The sequence below is a fragment of the Dipteris shenzhenensis genome, chromosome 7, assembly GCF_047967505.1.
Source record: "Dipteris shenzhenensis isolate YYH24624 ecotype China chromosome 7, Dip_SZ_1.0, whole genome shotgun sequence".
Taxonomy (NCBI): Eukaryota; Viridiplantae; Streptophyta; class Polypodiopsida; order Gleicheniales; family Dipteridaceae; genus Dipteris; species Dipteris shenzhenensis.
The window spans coordinates 26541829-26554389 of NC_141602.1; the positions used below are offsets into that span (position 1 = coordinate 26541829).

At 41.6% G+C, this 12561-nt stretch overlaps 1 protein-coding gene across 1 annotated transcript in view; it reads right to left on the reverse strand.

The window, feature by feature from the left end:
* Positions 1–2968: 2968 nt before the first annotated feature.
* Positions 2969–12561, reverse strand: part of LOC147900162 (serine/threonine protein phosphatase 2A regulatory subunit B''beta-like) — a 52066-nt gene continuing 42473 nt past the window's right edge. Inside the window, exons 8-12 of the mRNA XM_087376775.1 lie at positions 5045–5192; positions 4666–4775; positions 3858–4014; positions 3373–3498; positions 2969–3264 (exon numbers count right to left, since the gene is read on the reverse strand). Coding sequence (XP_087232901.1) covers positions 3124–3264; positions 3373–3498; positions 3858–4014; positions 4666–4775; positions 5045–5192 — 682 coding nt within the window. The 3' untranslated portion in view covers positions 2969–3123. The remainder of the gene's footprint in view (positions 3265–3372; positions 3499–3857; positions 4015–4665; positions 4776–5044; positions 5193–12561) is intronic.

Here is a 12561-nt window from a genome sequence, read left to right on the forward strand (position 1 = left end):
AACATGCATGAGGTGGCAACAAAGGAGCTATATTGAAGAGATGCCCCTAGTATCAAGTCAATATCATTGCTTGTTCCACAAGGGACTTCAAGTGATTGAACACTCGAACTAAAATTGTGTTTTTTTCCCTACATAGGAGATCAAGTACAAACTCATGAGATACACCGTCAAATGGTACTCAACTAGCAAGTCCTCACGGCCTCCTTCATAAGACAAGTCCACATTGATTGGACATCGCAAGATGAAAGCTTTCAACCCCATCCAATAGTAAACTAACTAGAGGTTGGCTTACAAGGTCAAAAAGCTCTCAATGCATTTGAGGTACCCTCATTGCATCACAATGGCACACTACCTTCTCCTAGAATCTCACATGTTCCAAAGACATCAAGATTCACATTGAGAGAACCAAATCTGATTGACACAATGCTGACATCACTTGTGGGAAACACCTAAGAAGATCACTTGAAGCATCACACACACATTCAACATGTATTCCACTTGTTAGTTTCAATCTCAATTTATGTTAAAGTTCCCCTAAGAGGGGTTTCCTTTTCACGTTTTAATTTAAATTTGGTCTCTACGAGAGTTTCGACCTTCTGCAAACATCTCTCTCTCTCACAAGCGCGCTCCAATCATTTTTTAGATTTTCTCTTGGAAAGTAAATTTCTAAGACTCGATGATAGTTAGCCTTAGTCCTAATAAGAAGCATAGCTCATATGCTGTCCAAGACAATAGGCTTTGAAGAAAATGGTTTTTGGAGCTTCCCATACTATTTATAAAATATGGTCTTCAAACTATCATTGCCAAACCACCAAATGAAACCCAAACTTTCGCACTTTCTAAACAAAACAATGTAAGGTTTGTAATTATCTTCCTTATAGTATAAGCCTTATAAAGAAGTAAGGTATTCAAAAGATATTTTAGCTTGTATAGAGACACAAAGCCCATGAACACAAGAACTGCCCACTTCTTATTTCACAAGAACATGTGCACAACATCCTTAAAATTTTGCACCTATACGTTTAAATTATTGCAATTTGTGATAGACTTTGACCTATGGTATTAAGCTATACTAGATAAATTCCAAGGATGTGTAAAAAACTTTGAAAGATGCAACGTGATGAATTGCTCCTTCCTTGTCAAAAAGTGGACATGGAGGTACATGTAGGATAATCACTTTTCCCTACCTCACTTGTGCTCATTTGGCCTCTACTTTCTATTGCCTATGCCACCTATGGGACCAACTTCTTCTTGTAACCACAAAGCTTGAGAAGCCTAAAATTGCTACATTGAGTTCTTGTTCATCTTCGCCTTCTCAAATTGATTCAATACCAATGCAAGACCTACTACCAACCCTATCCAACACGTGTAATCTCTTATGGGTTTATTTGGTATTATATGTTGTAGTCTCTTTAGATCTTCACCTTAGCTTCATTCAAAAACTTATTTGCTTTAACCATCCCTCCCTTGCTCTTAGCAAAGCTTTTCCATTGAAGTGGGGCTTGTTTTGAAGACAATATATCCCACTAACCCATTCCTATTGTCTCACACCAACCTAAACCTAACCCATTCCTATTGTCTCACACCAACCCAAACCGAAGTGTAATGCAGTAAGGTAGCATAATGTGAGTCTAGTAGTTTGCAATCATCAAGTCTCTTTGTAAAGCTTCAATCTGTTGTTCACTTTTTGAAAACAACGAATAGTATAGAGTATGAAAAGCCGACAGTCCAATCCTTGAAAGATCTTCCAAGCAAGATTTCACTTTCAACTTATTTCTGTACAAAGGGAACCAGAATCACAGTTTGTAGCAAGACCTGTATAGGACATCCGATGGGAGTATTTGATCCTTTTATTTTGAATACAACAAATAGTATAGAGTATGCAAAATCAACAGTTCAATCCTTGAAAGATCTTCCAAGCAAGATTTCACTTTCAACTTATTTCTGTACAAAGGGAACCAGGATCACAGTTTGTAGCAAGACCTGTATAGAACATCCGATGGGACAGCATGCCATGATCCTATAGCATGTAACCATTCCTAGCACTTTGATGTAAATTTAAATATATTTCGACCTTTTGTAAAACCTAGTACAACATTGACATCTGTTTGTAGGTTCAAAAGTAGTCATGGGCCAATTATAACATGAATTTGAGCTAATAGATGCTGTGCAAGGGCATTGTATCAATCTTACTTTGGTGCTTAAAATTACATCCTTCAAAACTAGTTTAACCTTTGCTGAAAAGCTTGTTTCTCCGGAGTGGATCCTAAATAATGTTTTCCCTATGAAAGTCAATCGTTACTACTTTTGTTAACATAAAGATTACAAGTAGCCAGTCCCCGTGTTAAAATACTTGTGACCCCTAATAGTAAAATCTTGAGCCAATGGGGGTCACAAGGCACCACGATGCCTGTCTGGGAAGGCCCCAACCTGCACTGCCAAGTGTCATTGGCTTGACGTGGGGATGTACTAATCAAGAGAGCCCTAAACTGAATGCAGCATCTCGCAGTCTTTTCATTCCCACATAAAATCTATGTGAATCAGACTTAGCAATTTACAGAAAATTCCGTTTTTAAAAACGTTTTTTGGTGAGCTGTTACAGCATACCCTTAGCAGAAGCAAGTCCTGTCTAATGCATGCCTTCCATTTTTTGAATCGAACCAAGTTGATTGAAATGATTTTACTATCATGCCAACCATTCCAAGTACAATCTTGACCAGAATGGCCCTTTGCATTCCAAATTTCCCTTCTATTTTCTGACACTAGAAACGGCCCATCTGAGTTCCTACTTAGAGCTATCTCAAATGTACAGGCGGTAAATGTTTGCAACATACAATGGCCATGCAGGAATCACTCAATTAGTATGAAGCACAGCAATTACTCTGCAGAAGCAGCTTGCATATTCTTCCCCGTATGATACCATTAGATTTGAAAAAAGAAAATGTGCTTCCCCATATGATACCATATGATTTAAAAAACAAAATATTGAACTTAGAAGAGCAATGTTACAAAGGATTGAACCCTAGATACAACCTTGCATGGGTGCAACAATCAGAAATTGCATGGCTGTGTAAAGAATGACATTAGAAGGCAGAGCACGTACATTTTTACAGGAATTTTTTTTCAGAAGGGTGCTTCTAATGGTTCATCCCATACTTCTGCACTACCATTCGAGGCATCTTCACCATCTTCCTCCATTGAAAGCCGAATATATTCCTGATGTGCAAAGCGGTCCCATTCCGTGAGGCTTGGGTCCTCTCGTTCCTGTAGTCATTTAAACAGACTAATGTAGATCAATTCCTTCATGCTTCGTTCAACATTTATGAAATGCTGGACATCAGTAGCAAGGGGAAATTTAAGCATGATACACACCTGTCGAACAAGTATAGGGTCCCTCGTCTCAAAAGCCACAAATTTGTTCAAATTGAACAGAATATTGAAAATGCTGCCAGAAAGTTTGCATCTTTTCAAATCACGCAAGGTTAATATGCCTTCCTTCTGCCACAAACCACACCGTGTGCACAAGTTTAAATGTCAGAATGCATTTTTGGGGTGAAGCAGATTCTTTTCTTACATCGTTTCAGTGTGTTGTCGAATACTCTCAAACACCCAACTCTTCTTCCTCATGTCACCCAATCCATTAACTCTTCCTTGAGATACACCCACTGGACATTAACATGCACGCCCTTACCGGTTTAGTTTCCCACATTCCCATCATACAAGAGAAACCATAAAACGAGTCTACTCTCCCCCACTTTTTGAATGGTCATCCTTCCTTACTTTTCAGAGCTCCTCCAGAAACAGAAATATAAATCAACTTTATAAAAAAGTCCACAATATGGCATAAAGACCTCAACCTGTGGACCAATCATGTCAATCATTTGGCAGACAATATCCTCGAACAGGACTGGTTCATGAGCCATGCACTCCATGCGATGCAGCTGCTCTTCATAGAAGTATCGCATCTCCATTGGCGTAACAACCCCATCAGAATCCAGATCGATGCACTTGAACCTGTAAACCAGACCGACCAGCTCAAAGTTTTAAGGTAGAGAAAAATATGCAATCCAATCACATGCGGAGTAAGAGAGGTGCCAAGCCTAGTAAGAGCTGTATAAGCGAAACTTGAACAGCCCTAAGTTTTAACTATACATACTGAAGCTCAGATTCAGTCACTAAAAGTTTAGCACTAGCAATCACAGCTAATCAAGAACAGTCTGCACAGTCTTTTGATTCTCAATTTTCATCTTCCCTCTCTCAGCACAGGCCAGAGTAAATCACATAAGAGATATGCAATAGAAACAAAGATATTTAAGTGGGATCCTCATTCAACCATATATCCACAACATTTTCATAAGCTTGTTGAAAACCTCAAGCAAGCCACAAAGAGAAATGGCTAGTTTAATTAGAATAATTTATTATAAACAAATGGTGGCAACTTCAATAAAAATCCTAAGAGAGACTCGCAACATTTTCATATGCTCGTTGAAAACCTCAAGAAAGCCACAAAGAGAAATGGCTAGTTTAATTAGAATAATTTATTATAAACAAATGGCTGCAACTTCAATAAAAATCCCAAGAGAGACTCTCTTCTAAAAAACCTTTGCTCTTCCTCTTACTGTGTCTGTTCTATTTCAGTACTTCGCCAGGTCTTCATTAACATACCAATATTCAAGGCTTGGTTCAGATGTCTTATCCTCTTCCGATAATATGAACCAGACAAAGTCCTCGTAGCCCATTTTCCCTGGCACTTTGCTGGTAAACTTTCTAGGAACCTGGAAAATTAACAAAATGTATGCTGTATCAACTACTTGAGCTGATCAACTTGTAAAAAAGACATTAAACTATTCGGTCATACTTATAGCTGAAGATGTCAATTAGCTCTTCCCTTTCAGTTTCCATATATCTCGATTATTTAACACACTGTCACTCCTTGAGATACATCGGCCTTTCTTCACAAAGGACGTAACTTTAATGTCTTATTCCATCAATGGACATAAATTTCACATACTTGCACATTTTTGTGAGCTTTAAAAGTTCATACCTGAGAAAAAATCCTGTCCACAATACGATATGTCAGAGCATGGTTTCCATATCGCAGAAGGTCCTCCTTGTCCATAAGGAAATCGTGATCAGTGTCCAGCTCCCAAAACTTGCAGTATATTACATAAAAATGCTCGTAGGAGAAATATCTGAGGAAAAAACAACTAACTTCAGAACTCCCAAAAAGCACATATGAGTTGTTTCAAATCATTTGTTGTTGTTTTTTTTTGGGAAAACATCGTGGCCGGCATGCTGGGGGGGCGGCGGCAGGGATTCAAGTGTAATCGTCCTTAAAACTTATGTCAAAGCCTGATCAATAAAGAGAATCCACAAAGCATGGTCCTTAATTGCGATTTCTGTTCACACTGAAATCAGTGCTTTCACCTAATGCTAAATCTAACAATCAAAGATTTGACACATATAGCAACACTAGAAGAGCGTGTTCAGAATGATTGGCAGCAGAAACTTCCTTCTCATTTTAAACTTATAGAATATCTGATATTCTCTGATTCACCCTTACAGAATGTCTTGGAGGAAAAAGAGTCACTTAGCTCTTGGTATGCTTATAGTTACGACTGTTTGTGAAGACAAGCGCTCTCTCTCTCTCTCTCTCTCTCTCTCTCTCCACATCCACTCACCTCCTCTCTCTCCACTCAGCAGCTCCCTGCTCGCCCCACTCTCTGTCTCTACCATAACCTCCGACTCAGGCTCTCCCGTCCAGACCCTTTCCCTCTCTCTTCGCTCAGGCCTTCTGCTCAGGTGTCCCAAGCCCCTCCTGTTCAGCCTTTTGCTGTTTGCTGTCTGCCCCGTCTCTGTTGCTGCTTGCTCACTTCGTCCTAATGCTATAGGGAGGTCATGTCGGTTAGTGCTGAGATGTGACCCATTGACATACCCACCATTGGCACAGATGTTTCCCCAGTCTATCACAAGCAAGATGCCAAGGAAATCCTTCCCCTGCGCTTTGGCAACACCAACAAAGCCATTTACTAGTCAAAGCTCAAGCTCATGGGGGTTCCTATTATCTGAGATCAACAAGCTATGCGATGAAAATCCTGCCCTGAAGGATCAGCTCAGCAAGTTCGAAACTGCCCTGAAGGATCAGCTCAGCAAGATTAAAACCAGGCTGGCCACTCCCGAGGGTAAACATAACCCAGTTCAAGACATTCAAGAGCACATCCCAAAAGCCAAAAAGGAGCTCATTATCGCCAACGCTCGAATCCAAGTTCTTGAAGGACCCGGGAAGCAAGCCGTAATAGACAAGGTAATACAGATATGCAAGGCTACTATGGATACAAAGCAAATAAAACTGACATTCAAGATGAAATCGAGGAATATGAAGCTAAACGTGGCAATCATTGAAGATTCGAATAGGATGCCTTCCTGAAGGTCATTTCAAAGAGGAGGATACGTATAGTGAGACTTTGGGAAAAATCAAGGCAGCCACCCCTAGTATTACGTGGCCAGAAGACAAGGATGAACATGGGTCGAATTCAACAACTAATATTCGCCACTCTAAAAGGCATGCCACTATTACACTAGCACGCAGGAATTGTGTTTTAAGCTTCTTCGTCAATCTTACAAGCTAAAAAGAACCGAGATATCGATAGCCAAGGAAGACACACAAACTCAGCTGAATCGAAAGACAATGTAATTGGCCAAGGTCAAGGCTGCAAGGAAGGATGGAAAATGGGCAGTATACCATGAGGGTGTGATCCTCATTACGGAGTATAAATCGAAACCAACAGGCCCTCAGTCTTAAACTGATATACTGCTGTTTCTTATCTTAATTTCAGTCTACAATGTAGGTACCTTATAATAATGTTGCTTTATGCACTCTTCGGAGCTGCACCTTGCCCTCCCTAAACGGATGTATTAGCTGGTTTTTTGCTGTACTACAGACCTATTGATCCCCTGTGGACATTAATAGACTTTCTTTCTTTCTTTCTCCAAAGCAAAAAGATATAAATAAAAAGCTTAGCAACGATAGCTTATAGGGCAGAGCAGCGTTGAAAATAGAATATAAGTTTCACAATATCAGTGAGCCACAACTACAAGAAAAACTTCACGAGTCAAATGTATGTCCACTAACACAGTGAAAACATATATTTGGAAGAATCCACGGACACACCCAAGCTCATCAAAGAAACAAAACGTCTCATGTAACTGCCAATTTCAAGAAGCTACAACAGGCGACCTCCCTTTTTACTCCAACACAGCTCAAGCGACATACTGTACGTGCAAATCTAAGCCATCTGCTCCAGCGTCGTACAACTATGCGTCAATGCCGTACAATTGTACGGTTCAGAAATCTGGCATACAGCCACTGGCAAACATCGTCCGTACGTTGTTGTACAATCTGTCATACGCTTGCATACAATCTATCATACGCTCAGATATCTACTCGTACAATCTGTATACAGTCGTACGATTTGTCTGTACAGCATTCTGCATGCCTTCTGTGCAATCTGCACTACGTCTTTTCTACAACCTGCACCAGGTCTTTCAGACAACCATAAGGTCTTTCGTACATGTACCATACAGGTCTTTCGTAGAGAATCTAAAACCACCGTACATTTGGGGTTTCCTGCTGCAATTGACTTGTTTTTGTTCTAGATTGAACCCACTCGGTGCAAATTCAAGCTATTTGGATAGATTTTGCCTCGATTTGTAACAAATTTGGGGTTTGTGAGGCACTTTGCAGCCAGAATTGCATGCTTGCATACAAATTTGGGATTTCTTCATGCTCTTTGCGCCACATTTGCACTAATTTCAAAGACATTACCTAGTACAATTGAGTCGCATTTGCTCTTGCACTAACATTGTGCTTATTTGGTAACATTTTGGGAATTTTCAGATTTTCCCTCTTTTTAGCCTATTTGCCCTCTTCATAAATTGGGTCTTTTGCCAAAATTGCCTTTGTAAGCTCTCAAATCACCTGGTAAAGCATAGTCCTCTCAATTTTCCACACTCAACTTGCAAGAATCTGGGCTTTTGCTCCCGTTATCTTGCATTGACTCTCATGCTTTGGGGACATCAATTTGAAGTCCATTGGAGCACATTTGTGCATACATTGGGGCAGATTTGGGCAGCACTTTTGCAAGATACAGTCTATCTTTGCAGGACAAATTTTTGGGACAACTTTTGTATTTTGCTCAATGCCTTGAAGCTAACATTTGCGAGGCACTCTTCACTTTTTTAGGCCATTCTATGGGCTATCCATAGGTGCCACTTATTCCTTAGTATGTGCCTTGTAGACCTAGTTACAGTCAATTAGGATGTTGGTACATTTAGTTCATGTTCCACCTAGTTCAGTTAGGACACTTATATACCTAGATGAATCCAGGAACATTCCCAAAATTATCCTCTAAAAACACAACATAGTGCAGTTTCAATCTCACGATAGTCACTCATAAGATTGAAAACCATAAAGACACTTAGTCCAGTTAGGGCATTTAGCCCTAGGGCTTTGTCATATCGGCTGCCTCTTGAGCCTTCATTCCTGGTAGCAGCATTTTCAATACAGCAGCTCGTTTTTGGCTTTCTCCCACTCATTTCTTAGCTTCCATTGCCTGCCATAGCCAACAGTTGTATCAGAGCAGGTCAAGGATCCACACCACAGCCATTTCCAGCTTCTCCAAGCTGTTGGTGACCTGTTCCAGCCTCATTTTGGGCCATTTCCTTGCTGGTCCGCACTTTCCCCAAGGCATTAGTGCCTGCTGCAGCTACCCGAGGCAGTTTCCAGCCCTTCCATCGCCGGAAAATCTTCTCCAGGGGCTCCTCCAGCATAGGCGACTGCTCTTCTTTGCATCTCTTGCTGTTTTCCGCCCTTTCCGCCCTGTTCCAGCATTTCGGAGCTGCTCCTGCTACCCCCGATCTGTTTCAAGGCCTGCAGCAGCCCCAAATCAGCCGCCTTTTTGCACGTGTGAACTGTGTCAGATTTTGGAGCACCTGAAGGAGCCGCCTTTGTGATTTCGGGACTGCTGCTGCAGTTTGGAGCACCTATACCAGCCGACTTTGACATTAGGGCACTGCTGCTACTGCTCATTAATTGCAGTACGGACTGCTGACAGCTCGTTAACTGCTGTACGGACACCTAACAGGTCATTAACTGCAGTACGGACTCTTGTCAGGTCATTAACTGCAGTACGGACGCCGTCAAGAGCATTAAATGCTGTACAGACCTGTCTCAAGACTTGTGCCAGAATTTTGAAGCATTTATTGCTGCTGCCTTGCTGTCTCTGGTGCCATACGGTGGCATTTGGCATTTGTTTGAGGTCATCTTCACCACTGAATTTCAGCTTTGGAGTCTGCTAAGGCATTTTTGGAGCAACTCTCTCTATCTACCTTGGTGTTTGGGTCTTTTCAGCACTCGGGACTAGTTATTGCACTCTAGCAGTGAAAGCCTTGAGGCTTGTGCAGCCACTAGTACTTGTAGTTGAGAGTTGTATCTCTCCTTTTTGCCTTTGTCAATTGTGATACTACTTTTCTATTTGCATCAATGGCCAGTAGTAGAGCAGTTGTCTGGAAAGAGCATGCTAGTTTTGTTGTTTATGCATTCGTTGCTACGGCACGCAATGAAGAGCCATTATGCCATAAAGATGCCTTTCAGAATGAGAGAATGCCATTGGAACTAAGTGGGTTTATAAAATTAAATGGAAAGCTGATGGTTTAGTGGACCGTTACAAAGCCCGTCTTGTTGCTAAGGGCTATGCTCAACAGCAAGGCATTGACTTTGAGGAGACTTTTGCTCCCACTTCCACGATCACAATTATTCACATTGTTATTGCCTTTGCTGCCCACTTTCATTGGGAGGCACATCAGCTTGATATCAAGGCAGCTTTCCTTCATGGGCATTTGCAATAAGAGGTCTATGTTTCCCAACCTCATGGCTTTGAGGTTGAAGGCTCTGAACGCAAGGTCTGCCGCTTAAAGAAATCCCTCTGTGGATTGAAGCAGGCACCTCGGGCTTGGTATTCCCGGATACATACTCATTTGCTCACCCTTGGCTTTCAGAACAGCCCCACAAAGGCTACACTTTACATCCGCAAGAGTGGGACAGATTTGGTGATTTTAGTCCTCTACGTGGATGATATGCTTGTGACTCAAACACATGCTAAGCAAATTGCAGATTTTAAGCTTGATTTACAAAAGACATTTGCTATGTCTGATCTTGGTCTTTTACACAACTATCTGAGCATCCAATTTGCTAGCAGTGAGGGGGGCATTTTGATGTCACAATCCAAGTATATTGGACAGATTTTGCAGCATTTTCAGTTTGAGGATTGCAAGCCAGTATCCACACCATTAGAACCTGTTTTCATTTCTCTTTTGAGGATGGTAGCGGTGCATTTGATGTCACTCTCTATCAGCAGGCAGTTGGTTGTTTGATTCATTTATGCCATACGAGACCTGATCTGCAGTGTGCTGTCTCAAAGTTGAGCAGATATATGCATAGCCCCTGTACGCACCATTGCCATGCCGTGAAGCCTGTCTTCACATATCTCAAAGGCACCAAGCATTTAGGCCTTCTTTATGGGGCTGATACTTCACTTGTCATGCATGGATTCACTGATAGTGATTGGGCTGGTTGTTTGGACACCCGTGTGTCACATAGTGGCAATTGTTTCATGCTTGGTACTTCATGCGTTCCTTGGTTCACTGTCATGCATGGATTCACTGATAGTGATTGGGCGGTTGTTTGAACACCCGTGTGTCACATAGTGGCAATTGTTTCATGCTTGGTACTTCATGCGTTCCTTGGTTCAGCAAGAAGCACAGTACAGTTGCTACTTCTAGCTAAGCCGAGGATAGAGTAGCGTTTACAGGTATAGTGGAGTGTGTTTGGCTTCGGAAGCTACTTGCAGATCTTTATGCATGTCAGACTACTCCTACCGTCATCTTCACTGATAGTCAGAGTGCTTTTGCTGTTGCATGGAATCCAATTTTCCATGCTCGCACAAAGCATATTGAGGTTCACTATCACTATGTCAGAGAGAGATTATTAGCAGGTGATGTTCGGTTGTCTTATGTTCCCACTGCTTTTTACAAAGGCTCTACCTCGACCTAAGTTTGAAGCTTTTCGGCAAGCTTTAAACTTAGTACCTCTTGTGAGTTGATATGTTGTACTATGTACAGTCATAGGTTGCTATATCCCTATAGGACGAACATGTGCAACCATGACATTAGATATTCAAGTTCACCGATAGTCAGAGTGCTTTGGCTGTTGCACGGAATGCAGTTTTCCATGCTCGCACAAAGCATATTGAGGTTCACTATTGCTATGTCAAGGAGAGATTATCCGCAGGTGATATCCAATTGTCTTATGTTCCCATTGAAGACAACTTGGCAGATCTTTTTACAAAGGCTCTACCTCGACCTAAGTTTGAAGCTTTTCGGCAAGCTTTAAACTTAGTACCTTTTGTGACTTGATATGTTGTACTCTGTACAGTCATAGGTTGCTATATCCCTACAGAACGAACATGTGCAACCATGACATTAGATATTCAGGTATCCTAAGCCATGTCCAAGATACTTTGGCCCATACCATGAAGGGGGGTTTGTAGGCCATTCTATGGGCTATCCATAGGTGCCACTTATTCCTAGGTCTGTGCCTTATAGGCCTAATTACAGTTAGTTAGGACTGTTGGTACAGTTAGTTCATGTACCACCTAGTTCAGTTAGGACACTTAGTCCAGTTAGAGCATTTAGCCCTAGGGTTTTGTCATATTGGCTCCCTCTTGAGCCTTCATTCCTCGTAGCAGCATTTTCAATACAACAGCTTGTTTTTGGCTTTCTCCCACTCATTTATAAGCTTTCATTGTCTATCATAGCTAACAAGTTTGGGGAATTTTCATGTGCAATGGCAAGCCATGAGTCATTTGAAACGCTTGCCGCTAAGGACAGACTTGATGGTTCCAACTGTCCCATGTGGTCACACTTGGTACACCACCTATTAGAATCTAGGATTTTTAGGAAATCGTATCCGGATCAGATACTATATCTACCACTCCAACATAGGCACCTTTTGCCACTAGCCACTACAAGTGGTGCTACGGCCAACACTGCCACTTCTAATTCATCCACCACTGCTCCCGCAGTGCTTCCCACACCTGAACAAATTTGTTGGGATCAGAGAGATGCACATGCACATGTAGTGATTGCTATAAATAGTAAAAGGGAGGTTATACCTCACATTCGGTCTTGCAACACGGCCAAAGCTGCGATGGATATTTTGGCCAACCTCTATCAAATTCAGAATGAGGCCAGGGTTGCCTATTTACACAGGCAACTCGATGGTGTTAAGATGAATGAGGGGAACGGCATGGATGTCTATCTCACACAAATTAAGGATTTTAGAGCACAGCGGATCAATGTTCATGAGATTGGTCTACGACACTTGATGGGCTCCCTAGCTCAAACCAAGAATTTGCTACAACATTGAGGCTAGAGGCCATGGGTCACCCCAACCACTATTCTTTCCATCAACTTGTTCTCCTAATCCTACAAGAGAAGCAGAGT